This window comes from Mus pahari, chromosome 19 (assembly GCF_900095145.1).
Source record: "Mus pahari chromosome 19, PAHARI_EIJ_v1.1, whole genome shotgun sequence".
Taxonomy (NCBI): Eukaryota; Metazoa; Chordata; class Mammalia; order Rodentia; family Muridae; genus Mus; species Mus pahari.
Window position 1 is genome coordinate 57,566,874 of NC_034608.1, and position 23,403 is coordinate 57,590,276.

The 23,403-nt window shown below is 45.5% G+C and overlaps 2 protein-coding genes across 8 annotated transcripts in view; one reads left to right on the forward strand and one right to left on the reverse strand.

Moving 5' to 3' along the window:
- The window catches only part of Pdgfrl (platelet derived growth factor receptor like), a 63,027-nt gene extending 43,502 nt beyond the window's left edge, over positions 1 to 19,525 (forward strand). The window contains exons 3-6 of the mRNA XM_021219594.2: positions 7,191 to 7,342; positions 14,252 to 14,545; positions 17,590 to 17,729; positions 19,069 to 19,525. Of these exons, the coding sequence (XP_021075253.1) occupies positions 7,191 to 7,342; positions 14,252 to 14,545; positions 17,590 to 17,729; positions 19,069 to 19,257 (775 nt within the window). The 3' untranslated portion in view covers positions 19,258 to 19,525. The remainder of the gene's footprint in view (positions 1 to 7,190; positions 7,343 to 14,251; positions 14,546 to 17,589; positions 17,730 to 19,068) is intronic.
- Positions 19,526 to 19,655: 130 nt separating this feature from the next.
- Positions 19,656 to 23,403, reverse strand: part of Mtus1 (microtubule associated scaffold protein 1) — a 150,179-nt gene continuing 146,431 nt past the window's right edge. For all 7 annotated transcript variants that reach the window (XM_029532078.1, XM_021218675.2, XM_029532080.1 and 4 more), the window contains one exon: positions 19,656 to 22,410. In XM_029532078.1, the coding sequence (XP_029387938.1) occupies positions 22,197 to 22,410 (214 nt within the window). In that variant the 3' untranslated portion in view covers positions 19,656 to 22,196. The remainder of the gene's footprint in view (positions 22,411 to 23,403) is intronic.

Genomic DNA, 23,403 nt, shown 5'->3' on the forward strand with positions numbered 1-23,403 from the left:
AGAGAGAGAGAGAGAGAGAGAGAGAAAGAAAGAAAGAAAGAGAGAGAAAGAAAGAGAAAGAAAGAAAGAAAGAAAGAAAGAAAGAAAGAAAGAAAGAAAGAAAGAAAGAAAAGAAAAGAAAGGAAGGAAATGAAATTGGAGAAAGGAAGGAAGGAAAAGAAAAAAGAAAGAAAGGAAGAAAGAAAGTCAGAGGAAGGGAAAGAAAGAAAGAAAGAAAGAAAGAAAGAAAGAAAGAAAGAAAGAAAGAAAGAAAGGAAGGAAGGGAAATTAAAAAGGAGAAAGAAAAGAAGGATGGAAGGAAAGAAAGAAAGAGAGAGAAAGAAAGAAAGAAAAAGAAAGAAAGAAAAGAAGTAGCTATATTTCTTTGAGGTTCCTTAGTTTGTATATTTGGCTCTCTGTGAGTTTTCATGCGTATAACTTCTTTCTTCCTTTAAAAAAAAAAATGTAACTCTGGCAGACAGCGTCAACATGTTTGCCCCATCTGTCTGTCACCAAGCATTTGAACGCTGTCATACGAAACCGTTCCCAGCATATCACAGAGTAATTCTCTTCTGACACATTCTTAGATTGAGACTTAGAGTAAACACAGGCCCTCTGCAAACACTTGAAATGCAGACTAGCAGGCACACATGAGTCTCTATCCCCGAGCACGTGGTAGAAAGCAACCAATTAATTCTTGATGTGAAGGTTGAATGTGCATGTTTAATGCAACTTTGATTTTTATGCCATCTTAAAATAGTGTCCAAGGCTGGAAGTCTGAGTTTAGATGGATGAGTGGCCCTGGAAAGAATGAATTAAGTGGAGCTTCCAGTTATCCTGAGGCTCTTTCTGGATAACATTCAGGTGGTATCCTAACCATTCTGGCCTCGGGCTGTCTGCCTACCACACAGGATAACAATAGTGTTTGCCTCGTGGGGCCTCATGAGGACCAAGGCAGGGGAGGTAGAGGATTTAACAGGGTGCCTGGAATCATGGTTCAGAGAAATGGTAGCCTGTGCTGTCTGTGCTATCATTTATGTAGTGGATGCTTAACAACTGGTAGCTTTCCTATGGTTAGTTGCCTTCCAGTGGTTACTAGATGGTTCAGTAGAACAAGGGGCCTTGTGTCTCTTCACTTGATTTCTACTAATAAGGTGGTTTCATGAGATCATGCAAGTGTTTCTTTGTCGAGTGTGTGTGTGTGTGTGTGTGTGTGTGTTTGTGTGTGTGTGTGTGTGTGTACACGCGCGCGTGCACACATGCGCCAGGGTTTGCATCAGTTTGTCTTGGTTTGGTAGGATGAAACCCACACCACTTACTTATGAACATTTATGATTAAATCCGTGTGACAGACACTAGGTTAGGCCAGAAGAGTCGGCTGGAGGGCTTGGGAGGGGCTGGTTCTTCACCTTTCAGGGTTCGTGTTAGTAAAAGGAAATGTTAGCACCTTCATGCTAACGTGGATCTAAGGATTATAAGGAGCATGGGTCCTCAGGATAATGAACTGGTCAAAAACTCTAGGGGTTGTCCTCGAGCTGAGGCTGCACGGTCTGTGACTCCTCTGAACAGCATAGTGTCACGCCCAGCATGCCATAAGGGTCACTTAAGTGACTGTTCTCACTACAGATCTGCAGGGATCAGGTACACAGGATGTGGAAGAAAAGAACCCCAGCTCTGAAGTCCTAAAGTCTGGGGCAGGGATTTGAACCTGGTCCGTGTGGCTCTGCAGCTCTTGAACGTGTCCTGGGGCGTGGACTCTACACTCCTGCTTCTCCCTGTGGGGCCCTGACCTTCCTTTTTTTATCCTCTCAGGACATCTCCTTTGAATGCCTCGCTCCAGCCCCTGCTTGGACTGGTTAGCATCCTTCCCTGCTCCTAAGATTCCCCTCAGGCCTTGAGGCTTTTTTCTGGCTACCCTCCTCTACGCTCCCTTGATTCTATACAGAAGTTGAGTGAAGGAATTCTCTAGAATCTCTGCATTGTCTCCACTCTAGTGTCTTCCAGTTAGTTTATAGTCATAAGTACTTATGGGACCAATGAACAGTTATCTTACAAACCTCAGCTTACTCCCTGCCTATGACTTGTAGAGGAAAAGACGCACCATTGTTACCTGGTTACTGCCTCAGGTAAGAGGTTCCGATATCGGGGACATCCTGGTGTTTATCTTTGGAAGGTATCAGTTCCTTTCTTTAGTTATCATCACTCTAAAAGAGAGTAAGCTGGACCAAATGCAGAAAGTTTCAGACCTCCACGAACAGGAACAGGAACACACACACACACACACACACACACACACACACGCACGCGCACACACTCACTCATGGGAAGAGGTCACAAGCATTGAATGAACGCTCCCTCAAAACATTTTGAACACTGAACTAGCACTCCTTGATTCCCGGCCTTTTCTGTCACTCCCAGGTCAGAAGTGTCAGATTGAAAGAAACAAAATGAAACAAAACTGAAATAAGCTAATGTAATAAGCTAGTGTGTTAGGATGCTCAGAGCTGTTATGGTCACTTTCATCCTGGTGTTCTTGTCCCACATTTGTTTTTTTGTTGTTGTTGTTTTGTTTTGTTTTGTTTTTTAAAGAAGATTTATTTATTTTATGTATGTGAGAACACGATTGCTCTCTTCAGAAGAGGGCATCAGATCTCATTACGGATGGTTGTGACCCACCATGTGGTTGCTTGGAATTGAACTCAGGACCTCTGGAAGAGCAGTCAGTGCTCTTAACCGCTGAGCCATCTCTCCAGCCCCCCACATTTGTTTTTTAACTCCCACCTCCTATCCCTCTCTTCTTCCGGCTCCACCAGAGTTCAGTGGTTACAAGAGAAATGCAGAGCCTTAGGTTGAAGCATCTCCGCTTTGACAGTGGTTCTACAGGGAGGGCTCAGCCTGTGTCTTTCACTATGTCACGACATACGCTCAGCACCTAGCAGATTTGACTAGACCCTACTCTCTGGGCAGCCCGATGCTTAGACGATGCAAGACCACTGGTAGAAATGGACATTTTAAATCCAGGCATTTAGACTGTAATCCTTTAAACTAATGTGTTTCCTGTTTGATGAGGTTTGCATAGAAGAGGGGGTGGAAATATGCAGAAATGTCTTCCAGGGCATTTCCTTCCTTCCGCCCCCAGTCTGCTAAAGATACAGCATGCGATTACCGTGGTGGTAGTCAGGTTGTCCTCCAGTGTTAGCTTCTATGTGCCTGCTTAGCTCCCTGGTAGGAATATCCTCTTAACCCTTTCTGCTACTTCCATGCAAACAAACGCTGGGCCCAGAGAAGGTGCTCGGTACTTTAGTTGGTTCTGAGCTCTTCAGAGTTCATGTGTCCAGAGGTCATGTGCCAGGTCAACCTCCATTTTCTTTTGACATTTTTTTAACCTCTGAAATTAACCATTTCCCCCTCCCCCTCTTCATCTTCCTCTTCTTCCTCCTCCTCCCCCTCCTCCTCCTCCTCCTCCTCCTCCTCCTCCTCCTCCTCCTCCTCCTCCTCCTCCTCTTCCTCCTCCTCCTCCTCCTCCTCCTCCTCCTCCTCCTCCTCCTCTTCCTCCTTCCTGTTCCTCCTCTTTCTTCTGAGATTTGCTTATCTTGTGTGCACACGTGTTTTTACCTGCGTGTATGTGTGTCTGGTGCCTACAGACATCAGAAGAGGGGATTGTTTACCCTGTATCTAGAGTATAGACAGTAGTGAGCTGCCATGTGGGGGCTGAGAACTAAAACTGGGTCTACTATGAGAAAAACAAGTGTACTAATCACTCAGACCATCTCGCCAGCCCCTGATATTCATCTTTTGATGGCTGCCCAAGAGTTTCACACTGCCAGATGAAACTGTGCGTTTATGCCTAACAGTCTCTCTTAAAGGCATCTGACCCTCTTGAGCATCTATTCATGAAACTTTGTCTTTGGACTTCCATGATGACTCCCGTTTCTGTTCCTTATCTTGTGTGTGTGTGTGTGTGTGTGTGTGTGTGTGTGTGTGTGTGTGTGCACATGTGCATATACCTAGCTGTGTATATATACAGAGGCCAGAGGTTAACATAAGGTATCCTCCTCCATTTGTTTCAGTCACAGATTTTTTTTCTATCCCTTCTACCACGGAGTTTGAAGTTGTGAGGCCATTCCTTGGAACATCCCATCCTGCTGCTCATAGCCAGCCAGTTGCAAATCCCTGCCTCTCTCCGGGATCCCTGCATCCTCCGGTACCCATGCCTAGGCACGTCCTCACTGTAGTAACAGCAGCAAAGTCTCAGATTCTCTCTTTTCCTTCTCCCTCTCCCATTCTGGTTCTGTCTGCTTGTGTCCTGACGATGGTAGTCCTGTGGCTTCCCACTGCACAGAGTGAAGAAGGTTGGGTCCCACAGCTTACTTGATGGCCATGGTCACTGTTCTCAATGTATGTGTCTGTGTCTCCCCACGCCCTGCTTCTCTCTCCTTCTGCAAACAATGGGTGGAATCTCTAAGACACTGTTAGATCCTTTCCATCCACTGCCTACTCGGGTAGCCACAGTGACTTCAGCAGAGCACATCCTCAGCCTCCCTGGCGTGGTGCACAGTTCCCTGCTGCACACTGACTGATCTCTGTCAGGCCCCTACCGCCCCCCCCCTCCTGCTATTCAAGTCCCCTGTGGTCTCACCTCTTCAAGGCTGCCTTCGGCCTCTTCACCCCACCCTTTGAGAATCCCGTTTTCTATTGTGAGAACCTGGTTAGCTATTCCTGGGTCTTTCCATGGTTGCTAGTTTTAACTCTTGAATCACAATGCAGTTTCCTCATTTCCACTGGTTTTTGTTTGCAGTGCTAACATTCTCACGTTCTGGGTGTGTATTCTTCGTTTTTTTTTTTTTTTGTTTTTTGTTTTTGCTGTGGCAGCGCGTTCACAATAGCTCGTCTGAACCTAACAATTACGTGTGATTAGAAATAATTGGGGGAAAGCAGCCAACAAGACACAGCATGGAATGCTTTAGATGCATTTTATTGTCTAAGTACATGCTCAGGACACAACTAACTCATGTGGCCTTGTTTAGCTGGTCACCAGCCGTGTGTCTCCCGGACATCACTTTTCTGAGCCCCTGTGTTCTAATCTGCTGTTGAGTTTGTTACTCTAACAACACTAAAGGGAAGAATAGGGTCATTGTTTTGACTTACAGCTTTCTAACTTTGACTGTTTGACTTCATTCCTTTGGTCTCGTGGTGGCGTAGCATGGTAGTCATAGTGATACACCCTGGTGGCAGTACACTGTGGGGCAGAGCCATTTTCCTCTTGTCTGGGGAGTCATAAAAAATGACAGGGAAAGGGGGTGAAGGTCTCACTTTCTTCAGACACCAGTCACCAGAAAAGAGAGTTCCCACTAGGCCTTACTGCTTAGGGGGGGTATCATGGGCTTTGATGGGCATCTGTATCTAAATTGTCTGCAGAATAGGGAGCCGGGTCCCTGCTTTTTGACATGTTTCATAGTGTTGTATGTTGCTTCTGTTTTTTGGTTTTTTGGTTTTGTTTTGTTTTTTTCACACTCCATATTTTATTCCCCTCTCCATCCACCCTCCGACTGTTCCACATCCATACCTCCTCCTCACCCCCTGTCTCCACGTGGATGTCCCCACCCCCCACCCCACCTGACCTCTAAATTCCCTGGGGTCTCCAGTCTCTTGAGGGTTAGGTGCATCATCTCTGAATGCACACAGAGCCGGCAGTCCTCTACTCTATGTGTGTTGGGGGCCTCGTATCAGCTCATGTATGCTGTCTGTATGGTGGTCCAGTGTTGGAGAGATCTCAGGGGTCCAGATTAATGGACACTGCTGGTCCTCCTACAGGGTAACCCTTCTCCTCAGCTTCTTTCAGCCTTCCCTAATTGAACCACGGGGGTCAGCTGCTTCTGTCCTTTGGTTGTGGTGTTGCTTCAGTTTTAATTAATTTGTATTTCAGGAATCCATACTGCGCGCTATGCACAGATTCCCCCCCCCCCCCNAGAATATGAAACAAACGTGGGCATAGTCCCTTCCCTGTCAGGATCCAATGTCATAACAGGAAGCCAGGGGTGTCAGAGGGGCAGGAAAACAAGGGGCCAACTACTTCATTAGGAGAAAGTGGGGGAGATGCCTGAGGCCATTGTAATTAGAAGCTTCCTGAGGGAGGAGAGATTTCCGTGGAGTTTAAAGGAGAGAGGTGAAGGGTGGGAGTGAGCAGCCTCCTCTTGGCAAACCTGGTGGGGGCAATAGGCCATCCAGCAGGGAGTCAGAGCAGGGCTGTGCTCAGGACCCCAACCCCCCCCCGACCCCCCACGTTTTGTGTGTGCTAAATTTAAAGTTGTGCTCATACTGATCTGATGGCAAGAGGAAAAAGAGGCCTTCCACTCCATCTGAAAGCTATGTGGAGCCCAGAGCACTGAAACCCTGGGATGTCTGGCATGAGCACTTGGATTAAACCCGTTTATTTTGGTTTTGCGCACTGGGACTCCTGAACCACGGGGCAACATCCACTAGGAGAACCGAGTGCCTGGGTTTTTGTGATGATACAGTTATCAGGACAGTTTGCTGATTGATGCTCCTAGTCAATAATAATGTCTTCATTTCAGGGAGAAATTGGGGATCTCCAGACCCTCTTATCAGTCACCTAGATAAAAGCACCGGGGGAAAAAAATCAAAATAAAAACAAAATAGGATGAGACCAAAGCGAAAGCCAGAAATGCCAACGGCCATGAGAACTTCCGATGCCTGGAGCTCACATCTTAGCAGAGAAAACAGGGTCCATTTTTCACATAATAGTACAGTATCTCTAAGATTCTAAGTTTAACCTTGGAGCTTCGCTAATTGTGTGTGTGCGCTCTCCATGTTGTTGAGCTCTAAGCCCCTTTCTTTTAAAGAGCAAGCAGCAGTCCCAGGGTTTTTTGGCCAAATTGGTAAGGTTGCATGCTAAGACCCGCAATGATCTTACTTCTAGAAACCCCAGCTCTGAGGCCAAAGAGTTTCTAATGGAAAGCACAATTGTCACTTATTATTTCCTTTTAGGAAAAGGCTTTCTTTCTGCCTCTTCCCCGTCTATTTCCTCCACCCACCGAACACACTCTTACTGTTTTTGCCATTTAAGAGGTCACGTCGGATCCGTGGGGGTATTGACATTAGAAAGCCACGAAGCAGAAACCATGTGACTAGAAGGCCCCCTGGCTGGGCTCTGACCAGCCCTGATGCCTCAACCTCTCTTGAAATTACAGTGTGAAGCAGAGCGACCGCTATGGGCAGTTGACTCTGGTCAACTCCACCGCCGCCGACACGGGTGAATTCAGCTGCTGGGAGCGACTGTGCAATGGCTACATCTGCAGACGGGACGAAGCCAGAACAGGCTCCACCTATGTCTTCTTCACAGGTATGAGTCTGGTTCAGGGCAGACCTCCTTGAACTGCTGAGGTTACCTCCAAACTGGGGTTCCCACTGCACGAAGAACCCCAGGTAAAGGTGGGTTGAGGTGGGGCAGAAAAGCCTTTATTGTTCAGGCTCACGGCTAAGTGCTTTCATGTGTGGAGATTTTGGTTGTTTTTGTTGTTGTTGTTGTTGTTGTTGTTTTTTGTTTTTTGGAGACAGGGTTTCTCTGTTTAGCCCTGGCTGTCCTGGAACTCATTTTGTAGACCAGGCTGGCCTCAAACTCAGAAATCCGCCTGCCTCTGCCTCCCAAGTGCTGGGATTAAAGGCATGCGCCACCACTGCCCGGCTCATATGTGGAGTATTTCAGGTAAGTATTAGACGGTCTTTCAGGATAAATACATATATTCCTTCAAGAGTTCCTTTTCCAGATATGAAACTTGAGGTTTAGAGAAATTAAGAAAATTCTCAAAGTCCCATATCAGGTAGATGGTAAAAGAATTTGAACACAGGACTATCTGATTCAGGGTCTATGCCTATATTGCCCAATAGGGCAGCCACTTGATACATGTAGCAACTTAAATTGCATATAAAATGCAATTTATATGCATTTAATTATATAATTAATATGCAATATTTATACATTATAATTTCATATTAGCAAGTGCATATCACCATGCAATTATATGTAAATATATGCAAATATAAGTAACACATGGTTAATATGCAAATACCAATAAATACATATTAATTAACAATTACATGTTAAAATGAAATATAACATTCATTTTTCTTCAGTCACACTTGCCTTGCCTCATTTCGAGTGCTCAGTTATGACATGTGGAATTGATATAGTCTCATAGTGGACTGCATAGGAAGGAACATTTCTGTCCTGACCAGTTCCACAGTTGCATGGTGTGGCTGTTGGCTGCTCATTGCTGCACTCAGACCTGAGCCCAGCTCCTGCTGGAACCTCCATAGCAACAGGGTGGGTCACTAAAGGCTCCATCTTATTTGTTCTTGTGAGTTCCAGGAGCGGACGCTCCAGAGCAGGACTCCTGAAGTATCTAATCCTCATAGCTTCTATCTCGTCTGAGACTAGGAGGGGAAGGGGGAAGCCTGTGGTTACAGTGGGTCACAGTGGAGAGTCCCTCCCTCCCTAGGACACCAGCATTCATTGGCCAGGCAAGACCTATGCTTTTGTTTCAGGCTGGCTCCAAGCCTTCTTCCACCTTGGATCTCAGAGGGCTCCAACATTGCAGGGTGAGGTTCTTCAACAAGGCTCAAAGATCAGGGACAACTTTTAGGAATCTTGCAAACTCTATCTCCTGGTGCTGTTAGTCTCAGGAGAAATCAGAACCCTTTTTTAGTATCTGGGCAGAGGCTTTCATGAGGTTTGTCTAAGTCCTGAGTTGATCTGCCTGGCAGGTCTGTACTGAACTACGTCTACGACCCAGTGATCTTACCCCTCATTACCAGTGCATTAGCAACAGCTCATGTAGTTTACCCTTCCTGCTCAAAAAGCCCCTCCATTGTAAGAAGATACATTAACCGAGCTGATTCTCCAGTGCAGGCATCTCATTCCCCTCCTATGATACCCCAAGGAAGGGAATTAACGCTAGTTCATTATCTTTGTTTTAGTAACAATATGGATGTTGAGGCTTAAAAGGGCAAGATGACTCTTTCAGAGACCTGGGGACGCATAGTAGCATATGAAGGAGTCAAACTCATTTTTCTGACCCACAATCCAGTGCTATCTAGCATGGCTTGAGACCTTCCTAGGACCACATAGTCGATGGACCGATGGGTGAAGAGAGAGACACTCGTTAGCACAGTTGCAACTGTGTGAGAATTTCTAACGGGCTTTTATGGGAAGTCCTGAAAGACTTTCAACTTAGGATACGCTGCACAGAATTCTCTGTGCGCCCTTTGGGTTATGACATATGGCAAAGTGTAAAAAAAAGGAAAACGATTAAGATAACAGCTTGTTTTTCTAGATAAGGATGAATTTCATATTCAAATTTCAGGCTGAAGATGCCTTCCCAAGCTTAGCACTACAGTGTGTCTTCCCGAAGTATTAAGTTTTGATCTGAAGACGCCATGTCACTGGAGCTGTTACTGGTGGATAGGCTGATAGGTTAGCGTTCATGGGTGCTCTGTGAGTTTTGTATGTGGCTCCTCTTCCTTCACTTCCCAAAGTGGATCAAAGGAGGGTTAAAACATGGCGATTTCAATGTTGAGGAAACACTTTTTTTTTTTTCTTTTTGTTGAGGCAAAGTGAATTTTATTTGTATTTATTTATTTTAAAGATTTATTTATTTAATGTATATGAGTTCGCTGTAACTGTACAGGTGGTTGTGAGCCTTCATGTGGTTGTTAGGAATTGAATTTCAGGACCTCTGCTCGCTTCAGTCAACCCCACTCGCTCTGGTTGGTCACACTCGCTCTGGTCAACTCTACTCGCTCAGTCCCTACTTGCTCCGGCCCAAAGATTTATTTATTATTATATCTAAGTACACTGTAGCTGTCTTCAGACACACCACAAGAAGGCGTCAGATCTCATTACGGGTGGGTTCTGACCCACCATGTGGTTGCTGGGATTTGAACTCAGGACCTTTGGAAGAGCAGTCAGTGCTCTTACCACTGAGCCATCTTGCCACCCCTTATATTTATTTTTTATTATTTATTTATTTAATACTTATTGACTTTAGATCCCACTCATTGCCCTCATCCCACAATTCTTCTCCCTATACCCCCTCCCCTTCTCCTTGGATTTCCCTCTGGGTATCCCAGTCACCCTGGCCAATCAAGTCTCTGCTAGGCTAGGCCCATCCTCTCCCACTAGGCCCAGACAGGGCAGCCCGGCTAGAGCAAGATATCCCATGGTCAGCCAACAGCTTTGGGGATAGCCTCCGCTCCGATTGTTCGGAAGAGTAGGCTGGGGATATAGCTCAGCTGGTACAGTGTGTGCCTAGCATGCACAAGGGCCTGGGTTCTTTCCTACCCCAGCATTGTATAAAGCCAGGTATGGTGGTACATGCCTTTTATCCCAGCTCACGGGAGGAAAAATGGAAGACCAGAAGTTTAGCATCATCCTTAGCTACTACATAGTGAGTTCAAGGACCAGCCTTGGCTTACATCAGAACCTGTCAAAAAAGAAAGGGGGGGAAAAAAAGCAAGGAAAAGAGAAAGAACAAGGGAGGGAGCAGACAGACAGACAGACAGACTGACAGATGCAGAGGTGGTACTATTTTGATGTTCTTTATTCAGCACACCCTAAGTTCAGGTAGGCTTTCAGTACAGGATTTGGCACTTGGTCTTTTGGAGTGTGCTTGGTTTTCAGGAAACAGGATGGGCTGTTACAGAAGCTGAGGTTCTGGCTGCTGGCTCAGGATTCCTTCAGAACATATGGTTGCCAGCTACCCACATGGGGAGAGTCTGTCGCGTGTAATGTTTGTGTGTTTCCTAGAGTTTGACGAAAAAAAAAAAAACACTGCATATTTTCTTTTAGGGTGCTGCCTTCTGTTAATCTCTAATGCTTGATATGTGACTGCCACATCTATGTCTTCTTACCCAGGAGACAGTTTCATGTTCTCCCCACCCCCCAACCCCCTCTCAACACTGAGGTAGAACATGTGTAAAGAAAAGCTTCAGATCCTCAGTGTATAGCTCAATAAACTGCTCTCAAAGGAGCAGACATGTGTAACCACCACACAGACAGATCAAGGAGGAACACGATTCCAATGGGAGGTCCTTCTCAATGGGAAATACTTAGGCAATGGTTTTCATATGTGGGGAGACCAGATTCGTAAGCACTTTACTAGACACTGAGTGTGCTGTAATTTGTACTTTAGTTTATAGGCTATTAGATTTGACCTTTAAAAGGCTAAAACTCCACATGTTAGTTTATAAAGTGATATGATATGTGAATAGATACAAGCACATTTGTCAGGGGTGTGTAACCTATAATTTTTTTTAAAGGAACCTCAACACATTTCTTTTTAAAGATGGAAGTTACTATTGTGGTAGGGGTTAGAGAGGGAGGGACAACAGGGAAAGAGAGAGGGGTGAGAGGAGGGTGTGTGTGTGTGTGTGTGTGTGTGTGTGTGTGTGTGTGTGTAATACTGAGCATTCACATGTTAAGAGAGTTCTCTACCATTGAGCCATACCCTTGCTCTCCAAATATTTTTAAGGCAACTGATATAGATTCACTTTTCCCCCATGGCATGGATTGTACAACAGAAAACAATTTTTGCATTCTGAAAGTCAAGCTGACCTCGGAATCTGCTGGCTTTGCTAAGTGGGGCAGATAACTCACTCATCGCACCTCACAACCAAAGTCGCCTCTACAATCCTACAGTCATAGAATTCTGTTTTGGTTTCTTTCTTTGTTTCTTTTTTGTTTTAATCTTTATTTTCTTGCAGTGGTAGGGACTGAACGTAGGCCTTCTACATCCCAGCCAAGTGCCCTATCACAGAGCCACACTCTCAGCCACTAAAAAGATGTGGCTTTGATATTATTTACTCTTCACAAATGGAGGTTTTATTTTGTTATTTTTTTTCATTTTTTGTTTTTTGTTTTTTTATTAATCATTCCATTCATTTACATCTCAAATGATATCCCCCTCCCCCATTACCTCTCCACAACCCCCCCATCCTAAATCCACCCTCTCCCCCCATCCTCTTTGCCTCTATGAGGATGCTCTCTCACTCACCTACCCACCCACCCATTTCTGCCCCACTGCTCCTGCATTCCCCAATGCTGGGACATCAAACCTCCACAGGACCAAGGGCTTCCCCTCCCATTGATGTCAGACAAAGGCATCCTCTGCTACATATGTATCTGGAGTCATGGATCCCTCCCTGTACACTCCTTGGTTGGTGGTCTAGTCTCTGGGAGCACTGGGTGGTCCGGCCTGCTGATGTTGTTTTTCCTATGGGGTTGCCATTCCCTTCTGCTCCTCCAGTCCTTCTACCAGCTCCCCCACTGGGGTCCCTGAGCTCACTCTGATGGTTAGAACCAAGCATCCCCATCTGCATTGGTCAGGTGCTGGCAGAACCTCCCAGTGAACAGCCACACTAGGCTCCTGTCAGCAAGTGCCTCTTGGCAACAGCAACAGTGTCAGGATTTGGTGTCTGCAGACAGGATGGATCCCCAGGTGGGGCTGTCCCCAGATGGCCCTTCCTTCAGTCTCTGCTGCAACAAATGGGGATTTTAAAGCACACAGAGAGTAACACACTCAAGGCTACATAGATTTTCTCTGTCTCAACAGGGATTTTGGATACAACAGAAAGGCACTGATAGGAAGTCAATTTACAAAGTAACAAAATCACCTTGTCTGGTTAGTATAGGGCTTAGCAATGATGACCTTTAAGCACTTCTGTGTTCCTGAACTNGGTCCTTGGAAGCAAAGAACTCCTCCTGCCTTTGAGGACTTTTGATGTTGTTTCCAGGAATCCTATGCCCAACCTGAATTATCATACAATAGCAACATGGGAGGCTGGTGAGAGAGAGAGAAAGCAAAGAATAATTGCTTGCTTGNGAACATTGAAAGGGAAACACAGGAAACAATTTAACAAGTGTTCTGTGATTAGCCCCAGAGAGCTCTCTCAGCAATTACTATAATATCCCTTTACAGAACAATCCAGAAAACAAAAGGATTTAATGTGTTGCACCAAACCACCAAACCAAACAAACACATAAACGGGTGCCCCAAAATCCAACTCCAAATCCTTTTGCTGTCCTGGGGATGTTGTAAGACAGTTCTCACCTGTTCCTTTTCTGTGAGACAGGAATGTCATCTAGGGTTTAAAATCTGACGGGCTGCACTGCAGAAGGGAGTGTGTGTGTGTGTGTGTGTGTGTGTGTGTGTGTGTGTGTATGTGTCTGTCTGTCTGTCTGTTATTAGGTGAAAGTTCCCAATTACACGACATGGTAGCTAAGCAGAAGCCATCCCTGAGACCAGTCGGTTTCCCCTCTCTCCCTATCCCAGCCCCTCTCCATTAGCCTTGGCATACACTCTATCATCTGTGTTGGGTGTGAGGACAGTGATGTCATTATGGTGACCCTTCCTGAGGACCTGGACTATATAAGATATGCCCTTCTGAATAGCAGTTTCTGGCTCTGGGCTATGAGGATCATTCTCCACACAGAAGCACAGAACAGTTCAAGGTCTTATGACTGTTTCTCATGGGGCTGGAAAGATGGCTCAGCAGAGAAGAACGTTTGCTGTTCTTTCATAGGACCTGAATGAGGTGGCTCACAACTGCTGGTAACTGTAGCTCCAGGATTTTCTTTTGGCCTCCACAGGCACACAGGCACGCATGCACACACACACACTTCTAAATTTTTTACTTTTATTTTTAACTTAAGGAAATTTGTTTCCTTCTGTGTTTCATCAGTGTGACCCATGGTTCTAAATTGAAATCACAGCCTTACGGTTTTTCCTTTGAGGAGACAGGGGAAGCGGGTAAGTTACCCTTCCAAAGCTATGATAAAATTACCTAAGAGAATTAACTTCCTAAGAGGAAGTTTTAGAGGTTCATGTCCATGACCAATTGACCTCACAACTCTAGTCCTATGTTGAGACAAGTGCTACTGTCAGGAATTAGGGAGACAGAAAAGAAGGCTAGCATCTTACAAGTACCTTCAAGAGCACATATCTACTGACCTAAAGCCCTCCCACCAAGCTGGAGTAACTTCCAATAGCCAAGCCTTTAACTCACGAACTTCTAGGGGCCAGTCAGCATCTAAATTATAGCTAAATTATAGGATGCAAAACAATCCTCTACTTTTTTTTTTTTTAAGCCAGCCTTCTCTTAGAGATCCAGTATGCTGGTTTTAAGAATCATCAAGATATCCTTGCTTCATTTTTTTTTTTTTCTAGTCATTAAGCCTGTGTCTTCTCCTCTGCAGAGAAAGGAGAGCTGTTTGTGCCTTCTCCCAGTTACTTTGATGTGGTCTACCTGAACCCGGACAGACAGGCTGTGGTTCCTTGTCGAGTGACCTCACCGTCAGCCAAAGTCACGCTCCACAGGGAGTTTCCCGCCAAAGAAATCCCTGCCAATGGAACGGATATTGTGTACGACATGAAGAGAGGCTTCGTGTACCTTCAGCCTCATTCCGATCACCAGGGCGTGGTCTACTGCAAAGCGGAAGCTGCGGGCAAGTCTCAGATCTCCGTCAAGTATCAGCTGCTCTACGTAGAGGGTGAGTCTGCCGTCGTCCCCCAACCTAGATTGTCACTGCCTGCTCTTTGGGAGGGAAATACAAAGACATGGGATGGTCTAACGTCTGTATTCCCCACTCCACATCCTTCTCTTCTGTGTTTGATTGGCATAGCATCACCATTCACTTTCCACCGTGGGGCTGGCATCCTGGATGTGCGCACCCCTAGTCCCAGCACCCCGTGCTTTGTCACCCTCCATTAGGAACCTCTGTTCCTCCATGATTCTGCTAGCTTTCTCATTTCCCGTCACTCCCTGCCATCATTTGACAGTTGTCTTTCTTGCCATTATATTCTCAAGATGACCTCAGTATCTCCCTGAACCCATTGGCCTGTTCATCAGCCGCCTCCGTTCTACTCTCAACTCGAACATGTTGATAAACACTGGTCAGGTGCAGGTCACATCCCTCGCTCCCCAGGGTTCCAACCACGGGCCCTCCTCTTTGCAGCCTACCACTCTCACAAATGTTTCAAAGCTTTTCTGCCCTAGGTTGATGACCCAGGAATTGGCTAATGAGCAGATCTTTCTATAGAACCGCATAATACTTCCCTTTTCTGACAAGATTCTCCTGAGCCTGCCTCCCTCCCCTGACTTCCTGGAGAGTGTACCCTACACCGTTCCCTGAAATTGAGGAAAGGAAGTGATTCCTTTTACACTGTAACTAACTCCTCCAGTATAACCTTTGTGTCTCCTGAGGACTCTTGCACTGATGAGGGAATGGGGAGCCCTGTGGTAAACTTCTCTACAGCAAGGTGCTTCCCTGTGGACAGAGGTGTGTCCCCCAAGTTAGCTGCTGTTAAAGACAGACTATGGGTTCAGTAATTCTTTCTATTCTCTGCTGAGGATGTATTTGGTAGACCAGGATTTTTAATAATTCTAATTCTAATAATCCTATCTGACAGCCCCCAACTCTCCACGGAGGTCATCTTTCTCCACCATTGCCAAATACCCTGAAGACCCTTGTATTTCCTGACTTCTCTTTCCTTCCCTTCATCCCCGTGTGATTGGCTGTTCCCGCTGTACATTATAAAAGCAACCTTTGCCAGAGACCTCAGGCGTCCAGTGTCATCCAGCAGATAGCACATGTCACCTTCCTGCTAGACTCCACTTCTCACGTGAAATCCCTTTCACCTCGGCTCCTTTTGATTTCCAGCTCTTTTAAATTTTATGAACAGATTGTTAATAATATGAAAAAATAGAAAAATGTTATACGTATGGATGTTTTGCTTGTGTGTATGCGTCGAGACCAAATGTGTGCAGTTCCCAAAGGGGCCAGAAGGGGGCAATGGATGACTTAGGACAGGAGTGGCTTGGGCGCTGAGAATCAAAGTTGAGTCCTCCAGAAGAACAGGGAGTGCTCTTAACTGCTAATCCATCCAGCCCCACTTTGCACTTCCATTGTTTTGTTTTGGGAGAACTGGGGATTGAACCTGAAGCCTCATTTCCTTTAGATTCTAAATGTGGAAGTACTTAAGGTGTCCTTCTTTCTTTATGCCTTATCTCTTTGTGGAAATGCTTATTTCTATCCATAGCTGTGAACTAATAATTTCCTACATGTGCATCTGTGGCCCAGGTCTGTGAGGTAAGGACCATTGATTCAGGTCGCATCTGTACTCACATGCTCCGGAGGACCTCAATGCTCATCAGTAAACTCAGTATTACCCTGAAGGCATGGTTCACCCATGTCCTTTACCTCAGGGATGGATGCTCATCAGTCACCTAGTGTGAACGGCCACACCAGAAATCCAATCCTTCAAACTTCGTTACATTAGTTTCAGATCTATTTCTAATTCCTGACCTAATTACTCAAGCTATCACCATCTCCGGCTACTGCTACCAAGAATATCTTCCTTCAATATGCCCACCTCACTTTTCCAAACGATGTTCTGCAGGGTTGCTGACTGCTGTTCCAATCAATACATCCAGCTATGTTCTTACCTACAGAAACACCAAGTCCTTGCCAGGCCTTGTGTGGCTGGCACCACTGCTATGGCCTTGTCCACTCCTCTGAGTCACCACATAACTCAGAAATCCTCCTATCTGTGTCTCTTAAGCTCAGTACTGAGACTTCAATTTTTAGCTGCTTACCTGATTCTCAGTCTACATTACCTTGAGGCTCACTCTGGGCTTCTTCCAAGTTCAAATGAAGCATTACAGCTGCCTGCTCAGGGGCTGCACACTCTGCTAGAGTATGGGCTGTAAGTGCTCAATCCGTCTGTCTGGCTTGCTCCTCTAGTCCCAGTTCTTAGCACATCTCCTTGCTGAAGGCCGCCATCAGAATTACCCATTGAGTGGTCTGGCCATAATAAAGACATGTTTCTAAAATGTTATGATGTAAGGGTACTTACTGTACTAGAAACACAGGTAGCACTTGTGCTGTCCCACAAACATTTTCCTCATTTGTATATTTGAACCTCTTCTGATGATGGATGTCACATATATGTCTGCCCAGAGCTCCCAGGGACTAAGCCACCAACCAAGGAGTACAAATGGAGGGACCCAGAGGATGACCTTGCTGGGCATCAATGGGAGAAGAGGCCCTTGGTCCTGTGAAGGCTCGATGCCCCAGTGTAGGGGAATTTGAGAGTGGGGAGGTGGGACTGGGTGGGTGTGTGGGTGCACACATTCATGAAGCAGGAGGAGGGGGGGATGGGATAGGGGATTTCTGGGGGTGGGGGAGAATCGGGAAAGGGGAAAACATTTGAAATGTAAATAAATAAAATATCCAATAAAAAAAAGAGAAAGAAAACATGGCTATATAAATTATGGTTTGTAACAACCACAAAATTACAGTTATGAAGTAGCAGCAAAAATAATTTTATGGTTAGAAGTCACCGCAGCATGAGGAACTGTAGTAAGCGGTCACAGCTTTGGGAAGGATGAAAACCACTGCCCTAAGGCAATCAAAAGGGGCGTCTAGCACTGGCCTCATGAAGCTATCGAAAAGGTTTCCTCTCCCCAGAGAGAACGCACGCTTGTCTTTACCATCAGTTATGGATCTCATTGCTGTCTCCGGCTTGTTCCCAGTTCCCAGTGGCCCTCCGTCAACGACCATCTTGGCCTCCTCCAACAAAGTGAGAGGCGGGGATGACATCAGCGTGCTCTGCACTGTCCTCGGGGAGCCTGATGTGGAGGTAGAATTCAGGTGGATCTTTCCTGGGCAGAAGGTAAGCGCCACGCGGGAGCCTTGGCCAGCTCTCTCACTTAGACCCGACAAGGTTTATAAGACAGGGACCAGGGAACGTTTGTTTTCTAAGATATTTCAGTCCACTTCAAAATACCTTGCTTTAAAGAAAAAGGAGGAAAGAATGGATGGCTGTATTAGGCAATCACTCAAGATGCCTTTGTGTGTGCAGTGTTCATTGCTCCTCCTTAGGGATCACAGCATGAAGCGGGCAAGGCTACTTACATCTCAACTTTAGCTTTCAACATCATCGCCTTAGGTCCACTCTAGACTGCTCTAACCTTTCACGGTGCACAAAGCTTCAAAGACATGAGTGGGAGAAAGGCAGGCACCCGCAGGCCATGGAGCCCCACACAAGGCCCGCGCAAAGCTTTGGAGCAGACATTCTCCAAGGGGGCATTGAAACATAGACCCTGTTCACGAGGTGATATGAGGTCAGCATCGTCCCTTTAAAAATAGTCTTCTATAAAAGAAGTCCTCAGTCTGTGTGCACGGTCTGCTCACTGAAATAAACAGCTCTGCTACCAACTTGGTTGCCAGAGGAGACACTCCCAAGATGCTCTAGGTAGCCTGGGCTCTGCTTAGCCTGTGAGGGGTGGAAAATATGGGTCCCCAGAGGGCAGAGCTTGCCAGCATCTAGATGCTAGGTTGGTTGCTTTAAATGCATTGTTCTACTTAGACATTCTTGCTTTTCCATAGAATGACCTTTTACATTGCTGTTATTAGGAGAAAAAAAAGCATTAAGTGATATTATAATCACCCTTATCAAGTGGATTGCTGCAACTGCCTAAAATAGATCTTACAAGTCACCATCCTCTAGAATAGAAGCTCACGCTGCCTAGGGCATTATCTTAGCCTTCCTTGGTACAGCTTGCCTCTCTCTGTAGTCTCAAGGAACATTAGCCTAATTGCTTTCCTGCCTCTTCCAAATTGGAGTCTCTTCTTCACTCACAGAGTCGCTGCTTTGGGGCTTTTGACCTTAAGTTCCATAAACAAGAACCACTTGGCAGTGTGAGGGTGACACAATGGGAAAAGATCCTGCCCATGTATTTATGCTTAAGCCGGTCCCCCATAGAGGCCCAAAATAATTCATTTTACATATAAAAAAAAAAAAGCAAAAAGAAACCACAAAAACAGCATCCTGAAATTCAAGACTCCACTTAAGTTATTATGTAGTCAAAAACAACAAAAAAACCCACTTATGAGCTCAGCATTACCAACCAGCCTTCAGTGAGCTTGTGCTGAATGGGTCGGGTGGATGGGAGCCGAGTGAGGGAAGCAGCTGTCAATGTGACTTCAGTCTGTGTGTCATCTTTAAACAGGACGAGAGGCCTGTGACCATCCAGGACACCTGGAGACTGATCCACAGAGGACTGGGACACACCACAAGAATCTCCCAGAGCATCATTACCGTGGAAGACTTTGAGACTATCGACGCGGGCTACTACATATGCACAGCTCAGAATCTCCGAGGACAGACCACAGTAGCCACCACTGTCGAGTTTTCCTGATTTGGAAAGTGAAGAGCAGTGGACCGATGGGATGCCCATCTGCACACACAGCTTCCGGGTGCTTTATAGGAGGCCCAAGGGCCAACCCCTGCCAGTGGGTCAGACAGACATCCGAATTAAAAGGAAGTCACTAGTCTATTAATAGGAGTATAAACTTTTCTAACTAAAGTATGTTATTTTGAGTCAGCCATGTTTCTACTTTTTATACCGAGAAAACATGTCAACAACTTTGTATCAATCATTTCTATTAAATGAGCAAGATTTTATATATAAAAAAAAAAGTGAGCTAAGTACTTGTTGTGTCATTTAGCGTGTACATCCAGCAGGGCTTGACAGCGATCTTTCTGTTTGATGTTTGAACCAAGTTCAACAGCTTACTCACAAGCAAGGACTCAAGATTCAAATGCTTAGATATGTTACTTTATCAAAGCTAACACAAGTTCATTTATAAAGGTATCAAAATCACATCTTTTTACATTGAAATTGCCACACTCAGAGTACTGATTTTAAACCCTTCTATTCAAAATAACTGCATATACACGATTAACAGTTCAGCCTGTAACATAACATAGATGAATGGACTGAAGAAGATTCGGCTTTGGCTAAGACCTGTCTTGAAAAATATTTAAGATCACAGCTGTTCCAATTTTCTTTTAGCCTGGCGAAAGAATCGTTTAAATTAGCCAAAGTTTAGTTCTCTGATACATGTATTTTGAAAAGCTTAATCTTAAACTCAAACTCTGTGAGCCAATTTCAGCCACAACAAATTTTGGCATTGGGTTCTAAGTTCCGTAAAATAGCATAGGGCGCCTGCCTGCCTGCCTAAGGAGGGGCAAGACGGGGGGACACATAACCTAAGGCTTTGAAGAGTGAAGAATGTCAGAAGCTGTCATTCTTACATTGAATATTCCAGCATTATTTATTTGATCAAAGTAAAATACACTTTCCCATTGCTATACATTACAGTTGTTCACACACCCACTTTTTTTTAACGATGTGTCAACAATTTTGTATTCTACATAAAATGTTTGGTTTAAAAAAACAAAACAAAAAAACCCCTTAAATGCTCTCTAGGCGTTTTAATTGCTCTAAGATTTGACTTCCCAGACATCTACGTGGTATGAGGGATGGCAGGTCATTACATGAACTTTACCATAACTAGGGCATAAATAACAAACCTGACTTTGGCTAACATCATTGAGAACAACTTGGGACCAGGAGCAGAGCTATTCCGGGAGGTGGCAGTGAAGCTGCAATCATTCCTATTTATCGGGAGCAAACATGGTAGGTTACATACAGCATAAACTATTGGAGATAAGAGACTTTAAACACAACCCCTAATAAAAAGCATGCATCATGACAGTCAGTTAGCTCTGTAGTGTAGAAGTCTAGGATGACTCAAATACCCACCTCTAGTGTCCTGAATCTGTCCTCGCTATAGGGGTTATTTGAGCAGCATTGACCACGAACTAGTAAATACTGACCTCGCAATGCTGGCATGCACGGGGAAGCTTGTGGGTTGGGTGGTGGGGAGCCACAGCGATCCTAACTTTCACAGAGAGTCTTGGAGTCTGGGGAGATGGTAAGTGAACAGCTGAATTTTGAATGTAATGTAATGTGAAGGAGCTGCAGAAGCCATACTTCTCTCACTCTTTGGCCACTCTGTTACATTCCAATGGCTGGAAGGATCCTCAGAGGAGCCTAAGTAAGCGTTAACATTCTTGATCTACTCAACACAGAACCGTTGGCTTAACTCTCTGCTTGTGTGGATTAGTACATGCTAAAAATGCCTTTACTGATTCCCCCCCCCCCCGAGGGGGGGTTCCCAAAGTTCTGTAGTGTCAGAACCAGAGCTTAGCTTATTTGGGAAACAGGTTCGGCACCTCCGAGATAAACTGGCCCTGGAAAAGCACACACTGCACTTAGGAAGGAGGTAGCTTTGCCTCTGTGGCTCTGCATGGGGGACGAAGGAAAGGCGGGGGGGGGGGGGGGTTAGAATAACAGGAGGGAAGACAGAGGACTAGCTCCGTGAAGCTAGCTTGGATTCAAGGGGGAAAAAAAAAAAGTCAGAAACATCCATTGCTACCACCCCCTTACTCTTTATACAGATTTGTGTTTAGAAAAATTAGGGTACTACATTTGCTCATAGCCTGAGAAAATGAATCCGAGTATAGCAATTAGGCTCATGAAAATCTACAGAGGAAAAAAAAAAAAAAGACCGATATCAACGGATAATGCTGAACATGGAAAAACTAACAACAGAGAAAAAAATGTACAGCCACAACAAACAAAGGCTTTTCCTGTCTTGCCTGGGCCCTGCCGTGTCACAGTGCTGAGACGAGTTGGGGGGAAATTCAAGCACTATTGCTTTCTCTTCTATGGCTTTTGTTGACGCACGTGTGCTGATTATAACTTGGTTAATACAGGCCCAGCTATATACAGCTGTTGACTTTTAATACACAGCAGGGGGGGGCGAAGCTATGACAGTAACGTGACACACCAGTACACCCATTTCACTCACACACACACCCCCTTGCCTACAGTCAGACTGAAATAAAAAAATCACAAGGTGTCTCTGGTGAAGAACATTATAAAGGTTATAAATCTTTATCTTAATAGGGCCCTGAGAGTTTTCCCCTATGCTTAGGTGAAAGAAGGCAAAGAACAAGGTTCTCTCGTTCCTTAAGTGCTTTGTGCAACTATGTCCACTTCAGTTTCGAAATCTGTTTTGGGGGGAGGCTTTTGGACCAAGTTAAAAGTCTCCCTCTGGAGCTCTCTATTCGTATGTAGGTAATACGGTTGGCGGCTGCTCTCCCGTTATATCCTGAGGACATCCCAGAGAGCTAACGCAGCTCGAGTTCCCATGAGAGGGTCAGTCCCGCAGAAGTGCGCCTCGGTGCCTCCGTGCTGTCAAGAGAGTCTCCTGAATTCAGAAGCCGTCATCTGGGCGAGATGCTGGGGCTGGAGAAGGAACCAGAATTCCTGGGGGACTGGAAAGGGATGGCCGCAGAGGTGGGCGATCTCTTGGGGCTGCACAGGTCTCCGTTGTGCAGTTTCCACAGAAGCTCCTCGTTCTCCATGGACAGTCTCTTGTTGACCTTCGACTCCTTCTCGAGGGACTCCTGCAGCGCGGCCTGCTCTGTGGAAAGCTGCCTGGAAAACCAAACCCAGAGATCATGTGACTCCAAGTCAAAAAGGAACTACTGCTGCTTACATCCGAAGATTCAAGAAACTTTTTCTGAGCCGGGCAGTGGTGGCGCAGATCTTAAATCCCAGCACTTGGAGGGCAGAGGCAGGCGGATTTCTGAGTTCAAGGCCAGCCTGGTCTACAGAGTGAGTTCCAGGACAGCCAGGGCTACACAGAGAAACCCTGTCTCGAAAANNNAAAAAAAAAAAAAAAAAAAAAAAAAAAAAAAAAATTCTTTTGGGAGAATACACAGGTTCTTGTCCAGGGTTATCAATTTTCTTTTCTTCTGACTTTTCTCTCATTATAGTTCATCCTCACCACAATTTCTCCTCCCTCTTCTCCTCCCACACATCCCTCCTCTCCTCTCATTTCCCTTCAGAAAAGGACAGGCATCCCAGAGCTATCAACCAAACATAGGGTTCCTGGTTAGGTTTTGTTTGTTTTTGTTGTTGTTTATTTGTTTGAGACAGGGTTTTTCTGTGTAGCTCTGGCTGCCCTGGAACCCATTCTGATGACCAGGCTGGCCTTGAACTTACAGACCTGTCTGAAGCAGTCCAGAATGCTGGGACAAAAGGCATGTGCCACCACTGGCATATGGGTCATAGATTTTTTTAAAGCTGAGAAACCCAACTATTACAAGGAAGCATATAGCTGGGTGTTAGAGGACTTGCCTAATGTGTGTCCCCCCCACCCCCCCACCCCCGCCCCGCTCAAGGCCCGTGGACCACAAAAAGGAAAGCAAAACCCCCGAATACCAGAACCTCAAGCCTGACCCAAATAAATAATCCTATGAGTAATTGCTGGCAGCTCTAGTCTTTGGGAGATTTCCCAGTAGGCAATGGGACACTTGCACAAGGCTTGTTTTATTTCTGTCTTAACTGGAGGACTGCTTTCTGTTCGGACTGCTTTCTGTTCACGTGTGCGGTTACTCCTTGTCTGACAGCGCTGTTACAGTTAGT